Source organism: Argopecten irradians, chromosome 16 (assembly GCF_041381155.1).
Source record: "Argopecten irradians isolate NY chromosome 16, Ai_NY, whole genome shotgun sequence".
NCBI classification, from domain to species: domain Eukaryota; kingdom Metazoa; phylum Mollusca; class Bivalvia; order Pectinida; family Pectinidae; genus Argopecten; species Argopecten irradians.
The window spans coordinates 7,479,554-7,501,673 of NC_091149.1; the positions used below are offsets into that span (position 1 = coordinate 7,479,554).

General features: G+C 35.3%; 2 protein-coding genes across 6 annotated transcripts in view; one reads left to right on the forward strand and one right to left on the reverse strand.

Annotated features, from left to right (window-relative positions):
- Positions 1 to 22,120, reverse strand: part of LOC138311140 (low-density lipoprotein receptor-related protein 2-like) — a 374,749-nt gene that overhangs the window by 99,535 nt on the left and 253,094 nt on the right. The gene's annotated exons all lie outside the window — the stretch shown is intronic.
- The window catches only part of LOC138311157 (pro-epidermal growth factor-like), a 48,599-nt gene that overhangs the window by 17,565 nt on the left and 8,914 nt on the right, over positions 1 to 22,120 (forward strand). The window contains exons 2-7 of one of the 5 annotated variants that reach the window (XM_069252623.1): positions 15,839 to 16,069; positions 16,350 to 16,448; positions 16,657 to 16,933; positions 17,911 to 18,134; positions 18,764 to 18,951; positions 20,287 to 20,367. In XM_069252623.1, the coding sequence (XP_069108724.1) occupies positions 15,839 to 16,069; positions 16,350 to 16,448; positions 16,657 to 16,933; positions 17,911 to 18,134; positions 18,764 to 18,849 (917 nt within the window). In that variant the 3' untranslated portion in view covers positions 18,850 to 18,951; positions 20,287 to 20,367. Of the gene's footprint in view, positions 1 to 10,125; positions 10,407 to 14,920; positions 15,276 to 15,838; positions 16,070 to 16,349; positions 16,449 to 16,656; positions 16,934 to 17,910; positions 18,135 to 18,763; positions 18,952 to 20,286; positions 20,368 to 22,120 lie in introns of those variants that run through there. The other 4 variants (XM_069252626.1, XM_069252625.1, XM_069252622.1 and 1 more) reach the window with 4 other exon arrangements.

Genomic DNA, 22,120 nt, shown 5'->3' on the forward strand with positions numbered 1-22,120 from the left:
ATTTTCATTTCAATTTAATTATATTTCCCATGTTTTTGTTATTATATTTTCAAAACATATTTTTTCACCCCTAAATCATACTAGATCTCACGCGGACGTGACGAATCTGTTCGCACTGCCGCGATCAGTATAGGTGTTTGCGTGAAACAACCTCAACCTGGGCCTGCTGAGGTTCCGACCGAGTCAGATGATGTTAACGCGTTGAACAACACACTCGTCAGGGTATTGCTGGCTGGACACTACATGTTTTCAATATGATCCTCGTGTGTGCACCGCCTTTTAGAGTAGCTACGTAAGATCATATAAACCGTTTTCCAACCAGTTTGGCCCCCCATATACCTCACTGCGCCGAGCTATACAATTAAGGCACATATTCAGAAATTTGCCACAACGAGTTCATGCAGCCAACGAGTATGGTTTTGGGAACGTGTGATGACATGTGAAATTGTTGTGTATGACATCAGATGGTGGTTTAGGTTGTGAAACAATGGAGGGATCAGATGGTTGTGTTAGGTTGAAATTCCTATTGTCTACCGTTGAAATTGTGGTTGCCGGTGAGATCAGATGGAAGTCTATACTAATTTTTTAGTTGAAATTTCGATGTGTGAGATCAGATGATGTTAGGTTGTAAATTGTGGGTGAGATCAGATGATGTTTTAGGCTTTGAAATTGTGGTGTGGTGTGTGGGAATCAGATGGTGTTAGGGTTGAAATGTGGTTCGAGATCAGATTGATGTATAGGGTGGATGATTGATGGTGTGGTGAGATCAATAAGGTGTTAGGGGTAAATTCCGTGGTGATAAGATCAGGATGAAGGATTAGGGTCTGACAATTGGTGTTGAAGATCGGGATGATGATAATTGTTTTAAAATTGTCACTGGCTAGGTTGGCATTGATTGAAGTCTAATGTGTGTGAAATCGTTGTTGTGGTATAATAGAAGTGGTTTAGGGTTGTTGGGAATCAAATGTAGTATTGGGTTTAAAAAAAAACAGGATGGGATCTCTACTGTGGAGTATCCTACACTTATTATTCTCCCTTTGTGTTCTACAAAATTTATTGTTATTCTGTTAAAACATCCTTTTTATAGAATATCTATTTTCCCTATTTTTATTCTTTCTTTAGGAAAATTGACAGAGAGACTTGAGAAGAGTAGGGACACTTAAGATAAGAAGTCCTTGCCATAAAGAATACCAAGCTCATGACTAGATTGTTTGAATCCAGATGCTGCCAGACGTTTTAGAACACATCTTTCAACCGGAAACAAACCGTTGTACTCAATGGTCACCATAAACCAGCTGTAAATCGTGCTGTTCCCGTGACCTGGAGAAGGGTCGGTGATTTTGGTCTGTAACGTGTGTAATTAAAGAACATTACAGACTGAAACTTTAGTTTTTTCTTCATCAGATCCGATTGCAAAATAAGTTAGAAAGAACATGAAGTCAGAGGAAGTCCAGAGCTCACGAAAAAAAATTCTGCCAAAATCAGGCAAAACTTGACCTCATGTGCTGTGCTAGGGGTCAATACTCAACCTGTCTTTGAAATGAGAGTGGCTTTATACCACCTTAACATCAATAAGTCTATATAGCTGTTCTACAAGAAACTCTCAGAGGGTTCTTGAAGTCCACCATTGTTCTACAAGAACTCTCAGAGGGACCTTGAAGTCCACCATTGTTCTACAAGAACTCTCAGAGGGTCTTGAAGTCCACCATTGTTCTACAAGAACTCTCAGAGGGATCTTGAAGTCCACCATTGTTCTACAAGAACTCTCAGAGGGATTCTTGAAGTCCACCATTGTTCTACAAGAACTCTCAGAGGGACCTTGAAGTCCACCATTGTTCTACAAGAACTCTCAGAGGGATCTTGAAGTCCACCATTGTTCTACAAGAACTCTCAGAGGGATCTTGAAGTCCACCATTGTTCTACAAGAACTCTCAGAGGGATCTTGAAGTCCACCATTGTTCTACAAGAACTCTCAGAGGGATCTTGAAGTCCACCATTGTTCTACAAGAACTCTCAGAGGGACCTTGAAGTCCACCATTGTTCTACAAGAACTCTCAGAGGGACCTTGAAGTCCACCATTGTTCTACAAGAACTCTCAGAGGGACCTTGAAGTCCACCATTGTTCTACAAGAACTCTCAGAGGGATCTTGAAGTCCACCATTGTTCTACAAGAACTCTCAGAGGGATCTTGAAGTCCCACCATTGTGAAGTTTCTCAGATGGATCTTTCTAGATAAAAACTCCTTCATTATGTCTTGTCTACAAGAACTTCCAGAGGGAAAAAATTTACTTAAGAACTTTCAGAGAACCATTGTTTGATATTGAACCTGCATAGCAGAATTAATATTTGAAAGATCAAAATTGTTCTAAAAAGAACTCCTCAGTTAGCCATTTGAATTTTGTAATTTTCTGAAAAAACAACTGTCAGAGGGACTTGAAGTCACCATCAATGGCTTCTACAAAATTAATCAATAGGGATAGGTTTCAAGAACCCTACCATTGTTTTTTCTGATAATGAAGTGACTTACCACTGTTTTTTAACCTCTGAGGGAAGTTTCAAAGTGACCTGGTATTTTTTGACCCGTCTCAAGCCTTGTAAGTCCACCATTTCTTTAGTTTGTATAAACAATGTTTAACAAATCATATTTTGAAATTTTACCCAAAATGTGAGGACATTTTTTGACCAGTTTTACAAGAAAATTTTATTGGAACAAAATTCAATTGTTATATTTTCCAAAAATGTTCATTTTGTCATTAAAATACTGGCCCCAAGGATCTTGAAGTGTAATACCAAAAGTTCTAGTGTATGAATCTGGCATGGATTATCAGACCATTTTTGCCACCATTGTTTCCCTGGAATTTTAAACTGAACTAGGGACCTTTATGTGAAAAATTTAATTGGACTGTTCTAGCCAATTCATTTTCTGGCAGTACCTAAGTCTTTTAAGTTTTTTTACCATAGAAAAATGTGAATTAACTCTTGGTTCATTTTTAACCCTGATTGGTCAAGTGGGAGAGGATTTTAGTATGAAAGTTTACCACCAATGTTCTACAAGAATTTTCAGAGGGATTGCAAGTCCCACCATTGTAAAATATTGTCAATCTCATGGGGTTTAGAATGGGTATCCTTGTGCATGTCTACAATTTGTTTTAAACCCTGGCTGGTTCAATTTTCCACCATTTCTTAAGAACCCATTCAGAGTATATTTAAACCATGTTCTAATAGATAAACTCTCAGAATTCTCAAGTCCATTATCTGAATGGTCGGAGATAAATGATTGCCAGGCATTTGTTATTTTGGTACCTAAATTTTGCATGAATGTATTTGAAGTCACCCTAAAGGTCCTACCTTTTTGTACAAAGAACTCTATTTCAAGGGACCCTTGAAGTCCACCATTGTTCTATCAAGAATAGGCTCTGGGGAGCAGAGGATCTTGAACTTGATGAATTTCTACTATTGTAAAAGGGTCTTAAGGGATCCTTTAATGGCAATTGTTTAAATGTATGGATGTGAACTCTGATTTTTTCAAACTTCCAATTGGCTATGTAAGAACTCTCATGAGTTGAGGCTTGAAGATTAGTTAAGGTCCAGAATAATAGGTTTTTAAATATCAAGCATGTGGTCATGTTGATATGATGTCAGAATATGCATCCCAGAATTATGGTCTGATAGCTAAAATTGTAATATACATCAAATCATTTTTCTAAAACTGGGTTGACCAGGGCATTCTATAGTTAGTATTCAAATGGATGTTGAAATTTCTTAAGGTCATTGTTGGTACAAGAATTCAAATGATATTGTTGAAGTCCCTGGTTGTTTTCTACAAGAACTCTCAAATTCTGTGTTGAAGAACCATTTTATATAAGGTCTGTATTAGGGGATTTGAAGTCTTACCATGTTGATACTGATCTTGTCAAAATAGACCTTGATCCTGTTTTATATTACAATTTAAAAATTGATTAAATTTTAGAAAAATAGTATTGAATTGAGAGCATGGCACAGTGTAACCAGAAACTAAAATCAAATGTTTAATTACTGTAAATCTTTATTATAAAACAAAATTGTTTTCAGATTTATTTGAACAGAAATTGAATGAGCCACATACATGGGACCAAGAGAAATCCTCCATAGAATGACAAATAGAATTTATTTCTGTCCTTTTAATCATGAAGTTTCTGATATATTATTTGATAAATGTTAACAAATGTTTTTAAAATCCAAAGTTTTGTCTGTCATATGTGTTTTCACCATTATTTTGTAATTTGTTTGTTTAGACTTTTGTTTCAGTGAACCTATAAAGTGTTGAATCCTGTAACTGGTTTATGAAATGTCAGCTGAAGAAAAAATGTGTTACAAGAATTTGTGTATTGAGTGCCTGAACCATGTTAAGTTTCCTGTTAAAAAAACGTTATAGAAAACACGATTATTTAATAGATATGTAATTATGTCTGACGAAGTTTCTGTCAAGAATCAAAATTAGAATTATAATTGTTTAGGGTGATTTGGCATGTGTCATGTGTATACTGCTTGGCAATCAATTATAAAAGCTGTTTATTGTTGTTTTAAATGAAATGGTCAAATTAATATACATTTAATTAACATGTCCTGGCCAGTTTTGAAAGGTATTCAAATTTGAAAGATTTCTGAAATTAAAGGTTTGTTTTTTGACAACTTAAATCTTGACATTCCAATGAATTTATTTAAAATCAATGTAATAAATTGGTTGAAAACTTTGTTTTAGTAATTAGTCCTGTGAAATGAAGATCCAATTGAATAACAAAATGTTAATTGTTTTAATGAAACCCATTGTATGCCCTTTGTTTAAAAACTGAACTCCCAGAAGAATTTAAAAAACTAAATTTCAAGAATAACTATCCATTATTTTGAATATCATAGAGTGATTTTAAAAATGTTTTTATGATATTTAATGTGAAAATAATTGAAAGTAATATCAAACGAGCTGTTAGAACTCAGAACTTTGAAGTAACAATGCAGGGGTCCAATGTCTAATTGTTATAAAATTGTTTAACAGATCAAAATTTTTTTAAATGGATTTTACTTTAAAAATCTATGTATTTGAAATTTTGCATGATTTTAAGTTATAATATAATGGAACTAAACTTCAGTCAATTTACTGTTTTCAATGGATTAATTTGAACATTCTTAGGTTGAACATTTCATTAATTCTGAGTCTGTTTAATGACTGGCATTGAAAGCATATTGGTTGATTCATGAAATTAATTAATTTATGAAATGCCTAAGTGGTTTTAACTTCAAGTTTAAATTAACCCTTTGTGAAAATGGTCAAAATTGGGTCTAAAGTCCCCTGGAATTCAAATTTGTTGTCCTGCATAATGGAAAGATGTCCTTGACCATTTTTTGAAAAATATTGTGATGTGTGTTAACAGTTTAACCTTATGTAAAGAAGACTGTTTTACCAAATTATTGTTTCAATGGCCTGACTGCATTATTTTGCATGTGAATACCTGGTTGCCCTTATTGAATGTTCTGTTTTCAACAAAAATTATATGTTTCAGCATGATTTCAAATGTATATCGATTTTGTGGATTATGTAAAGTTGTTAAAAAATGGTTTGAGTTTGATGTGTGTGTGGTGTACAATTTCAGTCAATGCCTTTAGGCGTGAATTGGGATAACTTTGGAATATGGTGGCCTGTATTTTAAAACTTGAATTTTGAAGCACATTTAGTTAAAAAATTCAATTAAATTTGGCTGAATTATCAATAATGTTAATTTAGGATAATAGTTTGCAAATGAAGAAAGACATTTTCTATATGTAATATGTCTATATGCTGTAGATCCTTTCAATTGAACATTAAGGGTTTTAATATTGAAAATAAATTTTTGTTTTAATGATAATTGTACAGTTTGAAGATGTTTAACTAATATAAAATTGCGATTTTTAAAAAAAAAGGTCATGATCGGTGTTTTAATACAAATTTAATATGAATTGATCAATGTAAAAACTTAGTGTTAAGTCAAATTTGAACTTTCTTATTTAGTCATAGAAAACTTAATTTAAGCTTGCCGTTAATTCTAAATTTTGGACTATTAAAAATAAATGGGTTAAATCATTTGAAGTTCCAAATTATCTAAAATTTATTTGACTTTGTTTATTGAAAAAACTTTGAAACATTTTTGTTGCTAATGAATAATTTACAAGTTATGATGTTTACAAGGGCCTTAAGTTATATTGATTTATGAGAAATTGATGTTTTTAAATGTCAGTTTTAACTTGTTTAAACAAGTTAAATTAAATTTTTAGGGTCAACATTACTTGTGGTAAAGATACCTCTCTGTCTGTCATTGACAATTCAGCTTGTCTGGGTAACCCTAACAAACCATTTTGTTGAAATGTATTAGGATGTGAACCCAAATTGTGATTTTTGCATTTTAAAAATCTATGGCCTTGTTGATCAATTTCAATGATTGAACCCCTATTAGGCATTTTTTAATGCTTCAACTTTTTATAAATCATTATTTAAATGTTTATACAAAAGATAAACTCTGGATTTTAAGTCCTAAATATGCTATTTAGGGTTAAATTAAAAACGTGGCATTTGAATACTGGATTGCTAAATGTATACAATTTTAACTTACAGTAAAGATTAGGTTCTATGAAATCTGAGATTTTAAGATTCAAAATTCAACTTTTAAATGTGTAATGAACTTGATGTCACTTTTTCAATTTCAAATAACAAAATTTTAGTTTTTTTGATGTCTGGGTTTAAAGATAAGCTTTTTTCTACATGAAATTGTCTTATATGACCATGTCTGTTCAACAGTATTCCAACTTTTGTCATGAAATTTATAAAAAATTTAAATAAAAGATTCATGAAATCTAAATTTTAAATTCCCTAATTTAAGGCTTTTTTTTTGTTGTCTTAAGTTATAATGAAAATGTTTATAAATGTGTATGGTGAGCACAAATGTTGTTTAACAGAAAGTTAAATGCAAATGGCTAGGTGTAAAAGTCTATGTAATCTGTTAAAAACTGCTGAAAATTCTTGATATGAAAGGGTCTGTAATCAATTTTTTAAATAATAGAAATAGTATTAACTATGCTGAGTTTTTAACACCAAATTTTAAATGTTTCAATGGGTTTGAAATTCACCCATGCAGTCTGTCATAAATGCTATACATGCACATTAAATGCTAGTATAATGAAATGCTGAAAACCATTCTAACAACTTGGGTCTTTTCGTACTTGGGTATTTCTAATAGAATCTGGTTTAAGTTTAATCAGATATTATCTGAAACCCAAATGTGCATACATTGAAAAGGTCTAATGATCCATCTGGGCCGGGTAAACAATAAGATGAACTAGTGTGAGAAAGTCTTATAACAACTTAAAAATTGCATGTTGGGGATTGAAAACTACACCAATTACATTTTTATCAATGATATCCTCTATATCAAAATATTCTCTAAAATGGACCATGTTCAATATGGGAGAAATCTAAAATTAAACTTTGTGAACAAAGTGGCTAACAACTTTGGGTCCATATGTCCATCTTGGTTTGTGAATAATCTGTTAAAACTGCTAAGGTTATTTATAACATATGAATGACAGTGTCAGTTAAGATAGCATGTCTGGGGATAAGAAGTCAATGACTGCTTAGTTGTATAACAAATGTGCTATAACCCTTGTTGACTTTGTCCTGTGTTTGAACAACTGGCCAATTTTATAATATCTGGAATGTTAAATTGGCATGTAATAGTAATAAAAACTTAAGAAAACCCATTGTTATAATACCTGAGATTTTGCAATGAAGTTAATTAAGCCATTTTAGACTCATGTTTTAGGTTTTTCAGAAATGTTGATCAATTTGCATTTTAATTACTCCAACTTGTTTATAATGCATTGTAAATTAAGATGCCCCACCTGTAATCTAAGATTCATGTTAATTAAGATGCATGTGTTAATTAAAGTTGAGAAAATGTTTTGAACCCTGGTAAGTTAAATTTGATATATAGTGTCCTCTTATTGTAAACTCTGTTGAGCATCACTGGTGAACTCTTATTCCAGTCAAACTTGTCTATAAAGTTTCACCCAAGGCACCAAGAAAAAAATGGTCTTTATAGCCAGGTGGTCTTTATTGACAAGGGGGAATTATGCCCTATTGAATTTAGTTATCAAATTTGGGACCCAAAGAAAGTGGTCTTATTAGAAGCAGTGATCTTTATACAGAGGGTGGTCACTAAGGCAGGTTTTACTGTAATATGTTATATTTTTGATTTACTGTTAGTTGTTCATCTGTGATATATCTTGATTGACCACCTGTGTGTGTATCTGTAGTAAATTTACTTAGCTATATATATTATTCTCTAATACGAAAACTTGCGGTTGAAAAAAAAACTATATTCTTTCCTAATCCTTGAATGGGACAGAAAATTTATACAAAAATGCCTCGATATATGTCAATGGACAAAGAAAATGTTTGTAATTTTTTTTTTCATTTTCAAATGGAATATTCACTTATAAAATTTAAAAACTATATTACAACTGTTTGAAAATTATAGTATAGCATCTATATTGATAGATAAATCTGAATTAGATCTTGGAATGAATATTTTTTATTTATCTAACTGGGTTCGTGTACTTTGAAAAATTAAAGGCCCCTCTGAAGTGTATAGAGATGTTTATCATAGAGTATCGTCCTATTCAATGGATGTTTCTAGCCTGGATGGATCCTAATATAGTCACACCCTGGGATTCGCAACACTAGTGCTTAACAATACATGGCCCATGGATTTCCATAGCAACACGCAAAATCAGTACCTTGTACAATGAGCTATATTATCTAGCTTAGATATTCATTGGAACCCACTTAATTTGAAATCGTTTATATTGAAATACTGCTTAATTTGAAATGAATTATAATCCCTGTTCAAACATATCCATTGTCTTTCTCCTTGGTTTATTGAACTCTGGATAATTTGAATAGATTTCCTATTCAAGGATCACCAAGTTTTACTGTTAACGATGTCTGTGGTTCTGAATTTAACATTATCCTTAATGTCTCTTACTATAAAGTGATTCAATGCCAAATATTTATTTTACTTGAACTACTCCTGTTCGTTACTTTTCTGCTGAATTGCTATTATCATAATCATCAATGCATTGTTTTAAATAAAACATTTTTACTCATGAAATATTTCCATTTTTGTGCCCAATCTCGATGATTTGCTGACAAAAATCTTCATTTGATGTGCTAGCACTGTTCAGCAATTAGAATTAGAGATGTAACCATTCTAAGACTAGCAGCTCTTGATTGGGTTGATCACCGACACAACCTCTCATGATCGAAACTCAATCTGTAGAGCATCCGGCTTGTGTTTGGAAGTCCTGAGTTCGAGTCCTGGTCTTGCTGTACAATTATCTGCCCCTGCTATATGTGGTGCCATTGTGACCAAACCTTATTTCAAGAGAGGGGAATACTGACAGCAAGTGGCTACCTGAGGCTGAAGCTGGGCTGTTTAAAACCTTGAGGCCAAGACTTACAAAGAGAGGGGAAAGTTTAATGGTTCTTGATCAAATTAATCACCAGCAACCACATCGCTCATTTGATCAGGCACCTGGCCAGTACTCAGAGGTCCTGGTTTTAAATAAAGACTACAAGGGGATACCTGTTAACTGGATTGTGCACTAAATTGAGGCAAAGTCAGAAAGAGGAGGGAAGAGTTCTGGACCTTGTTGATCACTAGCGACTAGTAACCACAGCTCATTTCAGCAATCACCACTTTTATGATGGAGTTCAGTGCTTGACCAGAGTTTAGTAAAAAAAATTCTTAAGCAAATGCTGTTTTAGCAAGATATTTAAAGTCGCATGATTCGATTGAGAATCTGTCTATTGTTGAGAGGTCTTTGGTTTGAACCCTGGCAGTACATTTTTCTGTCCTTATACATTGAAAGCCTGTGTACATGCCCTGGTGTGAACTCTGAGTTTAACTTAACACAAATGGCTAGTGTTGAGAGGTCTTGGGTTTGAACCCTGATCTGGCGGTGCTTTTCTGCTCCTCTTAAATGAAAGCCCATTGTGCAAGAGGGGCAAATTTCGCGATGTCTGTCTTATAATGACATAATGAAAGCCTGTGTGCATGCCCTGGTGTGAACTCTGAGTTAGTTAACACCTATGTATATATACCAGTACACATTGATATATAGATGTTACAGGGCTGTTCCCCACCTATATCGACAGGTAAATAGCACACACAAGTACAACTTTCCTACATGTTTTACAAAAATATTCATGTTTTCCTCGGCCGAAGCCCGTCTTACTCAGAGAAGATGTACATAGACACAAAGTCGTGGAACAGGAAATATTAGTTCGAGAGAAGAGCAAGTTAAATATCATTTATTGCAGCTTTTGTGTTGACAAAGAGGTATGTTAATTTATTAATGTATATTTGTCAATACACGTTCAAGGATATATATATATATATCTGTGTCCTACCTAAAACTGGTAGATAAAAAGTGTATTTATAGAACTTTTTGGATATCGCGTCGTAGCTCTGTAGGTGTGTAAATGTCCTATATTTATGTGTTTTTGTAGCTATGTTAATAACTGTAGCCCACTATGTAATGGGAGCTAGTTTGAAACCCACATGAGATAGTTGCTGTAACTGACCATAGGTCAGTGGTTTTTCTCTGGGTGCTCTAGATTTTCTCTGCCTTCTTTACCTGGAATGTCCATAAATAACACTGGCTGTTGATACAGTGTGACAGATGTCACCGTGACATTGATATTTGGTCAGTATACTCAGGTTTCCTGATTACACAGGTATTAATTACGTGTACTTTATATATACAAAGAAATGCCATATAGTCAGAATAGACAGGAATCCAGATTAGACAAGGGCCCGTTTGGACAAGTTACTATAGAATGATGAACTTGTTAAAAATAGCTAAATGGGAAGGCTACACATGACTTGCTAATTGTTAAGCAGTTCAGGATCGAGTTGATCTTTTTATTATAAAGAGGCAGGACAAGGTGGTGGAGGGGGGCTTAAAGGTGTGGATGAAGGAGCTTATAAAGGTAGAAGGGGGGGGGGGGCTCACAAATCTGAGGGGAATACAAGGACAAGGTGGGGCTCAGAGAGGCATATAGATGTGTATTAGGGAGCTTATAAAGACAGGAGTAAGCTCTTAAGGCTGGGGGCTCTTACTAGTGGATAGGGGGATTACACAGTTGTAAAGGACTTAAAGCGATATGAGGGGGCTTATAAAGGTTGCAGGGGACTTAAGAAAGGTGTAGAGGGAGCACATACAGGTGACAAATGGAGCTTATAGATGTAAGGGCTTATAGAATGGTTTAATGAGACAGGAGGCATATAGATTTTAATGCTTTTTGAGCTGGGAGAGGGACTTTTATATGCAAGGGCTTATTAAGGCAGGGGACATATAGAGTTTGGGCTTATAGATGTGGGGGAGGGACCTTTAGGGCCAAGGGCTTACAGAAGTTTAATAGGGGCTTATAGTCAGTCAAGGGCTTATAAAGGTTTGAGAGGGGTTTATAGAGCCAATGGCTTATAGAGGTTTAAGAAGGGCTTAAAGAGGCTTGAAATGGGCTTACAGAGCCAAGGGCTTGTTGAAGTTTGAGAGGGGCTTACAGAGACAAGGGCTTAATGAGGTTTAAGATGGGCTTATAGAGCCAAGGGTTTATGGAGGTGCGATAGGGACGTATAGAGCCAAGGGTTTATGGAGGTTTGAGAAGAGCTTATAGAGACAAGGGCTTATAGAGGTGTGATAGGGGCTTATAGAGTCAAGGGCTTATAGATTTGGGGAGGGACTTTTAAGGCCAAGGGCTTATAGAGTTTTGAGAGGGGCTTATAAGAGTTTTGAGAGGGGCTTATAGAGACAAAGACTTTTAGAGGTTTGAGAGGGCGTTATAGAGACAATGGCTTGTAGAGGCAGGGACTTATTGATGCATAGGCTTATTGAGGCAGGGGGACATATATATGTGGGTACTTATAGAGGTGTGATAGAAGTGTATAGAGACATGATACTTGTTGGGTCAAATATGGTATTTGTAATCAATAAAACAATTATATCAATTCAAACCAAATTAAAATCATTATCTTGTTTGTGGAAAACATTTTATCTTGATTGGATTTGATCATGTGATGACTATTTTGTATCATGTATAGTGTGATTATAAATTTCAGTGGGTATACTCTATATTAGAACAGATACCTTGTTGATAGGAGTTACCTCCCTTGTCCCATTTAACTCTCACTATTCCGTCTTTGCATATTACAGAGTTAGCTCCCTTGCGGGTAGGTATCGATTGTTACGTCATTATTTTATGAGCGCTATTCACGCCGTTTTCTCCGAAAAGTATGACGTTACGCTCGCAAACACATGACGTCACAATCAATACCTACCCGCAAGGGCAGATAACTCTGTAATATGCAAATTCGGAGCCTTGAGGCCCCACCCATAATTCCTAGCGGTGGGTTAGGGCCTGGTACATGTCCCACAGGTGTTCGTTTCTAATATACGTATAAGTATAATACTGGGTCAAGGTCTATAACTCAGCCGGCCATATAACACTACCCAATTTCAGAAAAAGTATGATTATTAACCAACCGTATAGGATATGATAATAGGAATACTCTCAATCGACAGCCAGATAATTTATCTTTAATTTGGTATATGATACAATATATATCATGCCGTATAAATGTCACTAGGTATCCAGAAACATCGGAAAACAGCCAGATTTCAACTGGTCGGACACCGTGGTGTCCTCCGATAAACACGCCAGTGCTCTAATGGGTAGCTCAAAAACCACTGCAATGTCAACACTTCAGCGTCATAAGAATAAAAGTTTGGTAGAAAACAAAATTACCTGTTAGTAAATCCATGGATAAATATCATCCATTTGCCTAACGTAGCCCTTTGAAATTTCCGATTGAAAAATTTATGTCTCTAGCCGCCATGTAAGTATGTGTGCAGTAGATTTGTTTTGTCGGCGTTGATTGGCTCTCGAAAATTAATTGACCAATCAACGCCGAGAAAACAAATGTACTACACACATATCAACATGACGGCTAGAGACACACATTTTTTTCAATCGGAAATTTCAAAAGGCTGTATTGAGCATATGGATGGTATATAGTTAAAAACTAACATAGCGGTAAGTTTGTTTTTTACCAAACTTTAATTCCTATGAAGCTGAAATGTTGACATTGCAGTGGTTTTTGAGCTACCCATTAGAGCCCTAGCGTGTTTATCGGAGGACACCTCAGTGTCCGACCAGTTGAAATCTGGCTGTTTTCCGATGTTTCTGGATACCTAGTGACATTTATACGGCATGATATATATTGTTTCATATACCAAATTAAAGATAAATTATCTGGCTGTCGATTGAGAGTATTCCTATTATCATATCCTATACGGTTGGTTAATAATCATACTTTTTCTGAAATTGGGTAGTGTTATATGGCCGGCCGAGTTATAGACCTTGACCCAGTATTATACTTATACTTATATTAGAAACGAACACCTGTGCATGTCCGATAATGGCAGCCCACATCACCGTAAACAACATGTCGGACGGCAGTAGACAGGTATAGGGATACGATAAAGAAACGTGTTTTCCATGTGTTATATTGGTGACATAGGGAAACTGGCGTGCACATGTTTTCTCCATCATCTATTCTAACAGTACAATGTGTTATTTTAGCATGTCATGTAAATTGTCATTAAAATGTAGCAGCCAGACCGGGATTCGAACCCGGGACCCTCAGAATACTAGCCGAGTGCTCTACCGAATGAGCTACCTGGTCACCGATGATCGACCCAGTCCAATCCCGCTACACTCCTCCCTCCTTTCTCGAAGTCTTCGCCCTCGAAGACACACAAGACCCTTCCAAACACCACCACCATGGGTTATTTAGTTGGGCGCCAATTTTGTAACAGGAGAGGAGAAAATGTAGCGGCCAGACCGGGATTCGAACCCGGGACCCTCAGAATACTAGCCGAGTGCTCTACCGAATGAGCTACCTGGTCACAGATGATCGACCCAGTCCAATCCCGCTACAATGGTAATTTATGATTGATTTGTAACGCTCTGATGCATGCTGTTGTTTTATACATTTGACAGTTACCAGTAGGCCAATGGCATGTTCGTAAAGTTAACTTATATGGACGACATAGTGAAACTGGTGGACATATATTTTCTTCATCACCTATTTCACCAGTGCAGTGCGTTAATTTAGCATGTCATGTCGGATATGTAACAGGAGAGGAGAAAATGTAGCGGCCAGACCGGGATTCGAACCCGGGACCCTCAGAATACTAGCCGAGTGCTCTACCGACTGAGCTACCTGGTAACCGATGATCGACCCAGTCCAGTCCCGCTGCAGATACATATGTGCAATATATAGCCTACATTTCCTGTAAGTGTATAATGATACTATTAGAGGTTCTGGTGGTTCTATCCATGAGGGTACTTGGTTCAATTCCAAGGGAACCTAGCTGCTGTCATTATACACATTACAATTACATTAATGTATCACTCTTTCCCTTATGACTATATAGAATTCAGATCTATAATATGCCATGCTGGTAACCATTTCATTTTCTTGTATGTACTACTGATTGTGTACGTAGTGCTCAAGCAAAAGACAACACATTGATTTTGGAACAAGAGGCCCCAAGGGCCTTAACGGTCATCTGACTACCTTAGCAATAATCATATAGGAAATTAATTAGATATAGTGTCATGGTAGCCATCTTCGGTTTGGGATCAACCTGAGATGTAACAATACTTTGTCGGGACCATGTCAGGACCATTTCATGCAAGTTTCAGCCAAATCGCGCCGGTAGAACTTGAGAAGAAGTTCAAAATGTATTTTCAAGATGGCGGTTGTGGTGGCCATCTTGGATTTCGAATCGACCCGAAAAATAACAACACTTTGTCGGGACCATGTCAGGATCATTTCATGCAAGTTTCAGCTAAATCGCACTGGTAGAACTTGAGAAGAAGTTCAAAATGTGTTTGGGTTATAGAGGATCCTACATGAGTGGCAATATAATATGAAATTTATCAAACACGTTCAATAATTTGATACGTCATAAGCTACATGTTGTTTACTTTTTTTACTTGATGTTCTGTGAATATTATAATATATCCTAGAATATTGAGTTATGTAAATTTTATTTTGTTGATTTCAATGCTATTATCTTTTGTTTCATTGCAGTTGTATTCTCTGTGTCAAAAGAGGATGTAATTTGCCGCATCAAAGGTAACTTTAACTTATGACACATATCAACAAAACATGATATCCCAGAGGGATATTGATGCCCATCAAAGAATTATCTTTAAAATGGCCATGCAGAACTCAGGACCAAAAAGACCTATTCTACAAGTTTAATTTGAGAAAACTAGACATCTTCTGAGAATCCAAGATATCTACTTATCAGTCAAGTTTTTTGCTTTTTTATTCACACAATGCAATTGACAATTTATAGGAACGAACATGCAAGATATGAAATTACATAGGTATTCCTTTAGAACTTTCTGAGAAATAGCGGTACTAAAATTCTACTAAATGTAAGATGGTTGCCTGATCAATCCCAAAAAGCAATATGTACAACTAGGAAACCTTCACATGAAATCTGAGAAAAAATCCCTCTGAACTTTCTGACAGCAAGAATTATCAGTGGACGGACAATGATGATGGGCTAACTAGTACACTGTAACACACTGTTGATATTGATAGACTGAATAATAGGAATGGGGTAGAATAAAAACATATCACATATCATCAGACCAGGTTTAAAATTTTTGTTTTGTTTTTTTCTAAAGATATGGTAAAAAGCAGCACAGAGGAAGACTGGGAAGGTATGGTGGAAGAAGCCAAATCAACTCCGAGCAGTGACAGAGACATGACTCATAGGGTAGCATGTGTAGTCTTAGACGAGTGTTGTCCAACTGAGGAACAGGACGAGGTGTTGGTGGAACTATCAAAACTGGCCCCTCAAAGCCTGAATGTGGACTCCACTTTAAGACTTTCTTTTGTACTGCTGCACAGATTAGGTAATACATGTAATACAGATGTATATCAAAAATAATGTTGTCAATCTATAGAGTCATCAGATCGTAATACATTGTCACATGTATACTGTATTTTACTTGATAAAACCACAAAATGGGCAAAAGAGAGGGGTAAGATTACCCTTTGTGAGAGGAGATTAGATCAGCTGAATTGCAAGTCGTAGTGTAGATTTCCAAACAAAGAAACATGGTACAATGTGAATATTGCATCCATTTAATTACAACATCCTAAAGACTATATTGAGATTGTTGTCTTTTTCAGTAAAATATGGGAAGTTTCCTCTTAAAAGAGATTTGACCAAAGAGGATGCTGAAAGTGTAAAACTCATGAAGGATTTAATAGATTCAATAAGGGCAATGTGTGAGTTTATGTTTCAATATAAATTTGATGATAGCACTTAAACTTTTTTTATAAACAGAACTCACTCCTCTGATTAAGTTGTATATGCATTCAAAAGTTTTGCTGAAACGTTTTGATTGTTTAATTAATTCTGAATTTGGATTCACAATCAAGATTTCATTACAATGGGGCAGAATGTGCACAAACTCTGATACTATTATCATTTCAGGTGGACAACTGTTGATCTTCTTCACCAGTGGCCACGAGGTACGACAGGTCATCCCCGACAAAAAGGCGTACTCAGGAACGTTAAGTTGGGGGCGCCACATGGGGGCACTAGACGTTGATGTGGATCGTCGCCTTCTTTACTTTTCTGATCTATCATTGATGAAGATTGAAAGAGCTGGAATTCCTGACGATATAAAGAATGGTGGCCCGCCGCGTCCCCAGGATTTAAACGCAGATGTGACCCAGGTGGAGGGAATCGCCATTGATGGGGTAACAAAGTAGGTCAAGAGTCAGGTTAAAATTAAGAAAAAACTTATTAATAGATGCAGAATGACAAACAATAATTAGCTATTGATGAGTTTTTGAAATGTTTTCTGTTGATCAACATTTTATCATGGAATAAAAATCTGAAATTATTAGTGTTTTGATATGTTCCTTCCAGAAATATTTATTGGACAGATTCGAGTCGGCGGACAATCTCTGTTGCCCTATGTCTGACGACGGTCGATTACCAGAAGACCTGAAATTGATAAGGGATTTATTGGACTTGGTTCATCCTCTGGGCTATAATTGTCAACCCTAAAACTGGGGTAAGTTAGGATTGATTCCTTCAGGAGTTACCTCCCCTTCATACATTATTTGTACATTTCCTCCCTTAACCTTCATTGTCAACCCTAAACTGGGGTAAGTTAGGATTGATCCTTCAGGAGTTACCTCCCCTTCATACATTATTTGTACATTTCCTCCCTTAACCTTCATTGTCAACCCTAAACTGGGGTAAGTTAGGATTGATCCTTCAGGAGTTACCTCCCCTTCATACATTATTTGTACTTTTCCTCCCTTAACCATCATTGTCAACTCTGAACTTGAATAAATAGACATTATTTTTACTATGGAGTTATCTCCCTTTCCCTCCTTTACTTTCTATTTTACCTCTACCACTCTATTTACAACCTTTAGATCTACAACCACAAGAGAACTTAATTATTGCGGTGCTCATTACTACCTACAAAGAAGTTATCTCCCCTCCTTACCTCCTCTAATTTATCAACTTTAAACTTAATGTTACTAGTACTCAAGACCACCAACCAAGGAGTTATCTCCCCTCTTTACCTCCTTTACCTTATCAAATGCTCTTTACCACCAACAAAGGAGTTATCTCCCCTTTGTTCTATTTTCATATTGTTGTTATTGTCAGATTTGATAAGGTAAAGATTCAAAATGTGTGAAAATTTTGAATTTGGTTACTCGATAGATTGCTGTACTGGACAGACGCGGGCAGCACCAGTCCAAAAATAGAACAGGCTTGGATGACCGTTGAGGAACGGTCAGTCTTGGTCTTCACACGACTCAGCCGACCAACAGGACTGTCCCTTGATGACCACATGGACGACAGACTTTACTGGTGCGACTCCAAGGAAAGCCTTATCGAGTCCATCAAACTGGATGGGTCAGACAGGGTCATCGTCGTCGGGAAAGGTGAGGTCAAAGGTCATTATGTTGGTAGTCCTGCTGTGTGAACTAGTAGTTCAAGGTCAGAGGTGAGGTAATTTACTTTGATCCATGTTTCTCAGTAAATGCCCCAGGGTCATATAATTTTGATTATTCATTTATATATACAACTAGACCTGAAGAGCCATCATGAAATTAAAGTACTAGAGGAAGGTTGTTGAGTTTTATTTCTTATAGATAACTATAGATATAGATTTACTGATTTAATGACAAGGTCATAGCTTTTCTTAAATATTTGCAAATTCAAGATTTGTTTTGTATGTAGGACTAGGCTAACCAATGAGATATATTTACAACTTTTACATGGGAATCACTTTTTTTTTTTTTTTAAACATTGCCTGATCTATAGGTTTTTGTCCTCATAAGCCACACTCCTAATTTCCAGAGAAAAATTGTATGTAATCCAGAAATTGTGATAAACTTTTAGATCCTAATCCTCACTACTGAGGAAAAAAAATCATCTAAAACAAGTAAAATTATTTTTACTACTCTGGTTTATTTAAGGCAGTGTCTTTTTATCAAACTTTATTTTTAATTGCAAAAGTTTTTATTTTAAAACGCCCTACTCTATTTTAAGTATCTTTCATATCCTTCAGTCCTAGACAATCCTGTCAGTTTGGATGTACATTTGTATTTGGAGACTCATTATACTGGGCTTCCCAACAAATGGGCGCCGTCATGAAGATGGATAAATTTGGGCGTGGTGTCAACGTCACACTACAAACAGGACTCCTACTGCCCTCTAGTGTCAGAATAATGCACCCGAAACGTCACAATTTATCAGGTAAATTACTATTAGGCTAGATTTACAACTGTACAAAAAGCATTGAGGACGATAATGGTTCATGAAAATGTGAAGAGAAACAAATAAAATGGTTTTTTTAGAAATGTTCTTTGCAATGCCCCATTTTGTTAAAGATGCTCCACCGCCGACAGAGCATAAATGATATTCATCATTTGAACAATAATTGTTGTTTAATCATGTATATACATGTATATATGTCTAATTAAAAAAAAAATTAATATTAAATAATTCATTTTGCCTTTGTTGCATGGGCAATCAGTACTTCATTCCATATAGGATACATAGTGCCACGGAATTTTTACAGGATGCAATTAATTATTTTTATATTTTTAACTTAAAGTGTACACGGAATGGTTTGGTATATCAGGCTTGATAAATGTGTCATTGTATAAAATTTAGAATGGAGAAAGTACGAGTTTCATAGCGAATACGGTATTAGAGATAATGCGACTTTTCTCTAGAACACACCTGAAGCCCCAAGCCATTGACCCCGATTCGGGACCCCTGACCTGTGACGTCACGAGGACAACGGGACCTACTCTACTCGCATAAGATAGAGTGGCGATTTTCTATGTCTGCCATCTAATATAAACTATCTGTTTGTAAATATCAATTTTTACAGACACAAGTACCTGTGTACATGTCTGATACCTATTTAATATTATCCTCAATCACAGATATGAGTTTGGAATACGCTTGAAAATAGGGATTTATACCATGCATATATTGATGTACCTATCGTAGATAAATGAACATTTCTGCGCGATTTCTGCACAATCATACACAATATAATGTGTATAATAATCCACGTACGTTGCAAATCTACGGTATTTGGAACCACATATATATGATTATTATGTAAAGGATTCTTGACTATGTTATCCAAAACCCGACTCGGGTCGTTGTACTGGTCAAACCCGCTTTACAAATTTCTGACTTTTTCATATAACCTACCCATACGAATTAAGTTATGATTCTAAACAGAATATTTTGCATATATGTAAATGCATCTACTAATTGCGTTATATCTGAAATCGATCCATTTTTTTTTGACGAAATACATTCAGCTTTCATATAATACAATACATCCGACGACTTGTTGATATTTCGCTCAAGTTCAATTTATTATTGTCTTTAATTGAAAAAATAAATCATGCACGAGTCAGACGAAAAAAAGACTGAAGATGTCTATGTATAATCCAAGTTGCAGATATCAAGTACAGAACAAAATCAGAACTGTACTTCTGAATAGCCAATGTCGTGCTGCGTTTATCGCTTTACCTGTATACATTTGTCTCGTATATATATTTCTAGTTACTGGTTGAACGAGACTACTGATCATGCATGGCGATTGTTATAAGGAAGCATGGTTTCTCCAACCGATCGCGAACTAAGGTACGTTACGTTAATAAATAAACATATTTGAAAGTGCAAATGCTTTAATTAGATGTTTGAGCCAGTGGATATACTAAAGTTATGATCAACCGCTGCTGATGTAAATCGTAACAGCGTCGAATACCTTTGCAGATTCATGCATAAAATAACAAGCCATACTTTAACGTTAATCTGTTACCATGATGATTTCTAGTAAAATTGAAACATATATCGGCGAATTTCGCTAAAAATATATTGCAGAATTGAAAAATATTCGATTATATTTTTAGAATTTCCCAAATATTTTATTCAAATAACCGGAGGTCATGTAAAAGTCTATGCAAATACACGGAGTTGAAAAACAAAGATAAAGAAGGAAAAAATCGGGACCGCAGAATTTTATGCAAATAACCGAAATACATGTATTCGAATAACCGTTATTCGATTATGTGGAGTCCTCTGTATATGTATATGTATTTTTATAACAGAAACTACAAAATTATTTACAAATGGCATGTCGAGAAAGAACAATGCAAATATGATGCACAATGTCAGAATTTTGATATTTCTGGTAGTTGCTAGTTTTTGGATATCCAATTCTTTGTGAATTTTGGTCAATATCGATCATTATATAATAATGATAATCTATTTGACCAATAAATGTACTGTTGAATATTGTTAAAATAACACATGTTCTCATACATGTACTTGTACATGAAGCTATAAAAGGAAGATAGACTCGTTACAGCTATAAATGAATTATGTATTTTAAATTCAATTTCTCAAGTGGTTTATTTTTGTATTTATACTCCCCCTCCCAGTTTATGTCTATGATATTTACGCGTATTGAACTATGAAATACATTTAACACCTTTTCTTTTCGTTATGCTGATTCTTGAAATCCATAGGCCAAGTGAATTTTTATTTATACAGAAACATATTCAAATGGATAATTATATGACCATCATTTTTCGAATTTGTCTCTTTTTATGACATTATGAAAATTGAATATTCCCCAGGTTTGATAATTTAGTATGCTGTTAAAACAGAGGTAAGATCTCTACTAGTTTTTTACACAAGGTACACCTGGCTTATTACCAGAAACATAAATAACTTATAATTTCCGCTAATCTACTTATGTATTTAGCATGATTTCAGTTGCAATATTTCCTATTTTATATATAATTAAATCGTCACCATAACTGTATACTGTATATATATCTGTCAGATTCTCGTAACCCCATTTTAGGAATACATATATGTCCACCTTTGTGCTATAACCCCACTACCAAACACCTCACTGCCGTTGTCCTCGTGACATCACATCCGCTTATTCCCCAAATCAGCGTGAGCGGCCGATTCCCTGATTAGCAGTTGATATACAGGTAAAAATCGATCACTTCGGAGGGCGGTATCTCGGTACTGAAGCGGCCGATTTTGATGCGGTTTTCAACATTTTTGTCAGGAGATCAAACAGAATAACATATCTAAATATCATTTTCCATTTCGTGTACACTTTAAAATAAAATTAGAAGTTCAAACATTTCAATGGTTGTGATGCTGTAAAGTTAGTAACATTTGTAACTGAAGAAAAATACTAAATCGTCTGCTCCTCTTTTTGATAGTGAAAAAAATATGATTTGTCAGCGGTGGAGCATCTTTAATTTATCCATTCCAGTTTGTTCTGTATGAAATGCTGATAAGTTTGTATACTGATAAAAAAAGTTTGACTTGTATTACTTAGGATTTCTATCTTGAAGTAATGACCAATAAC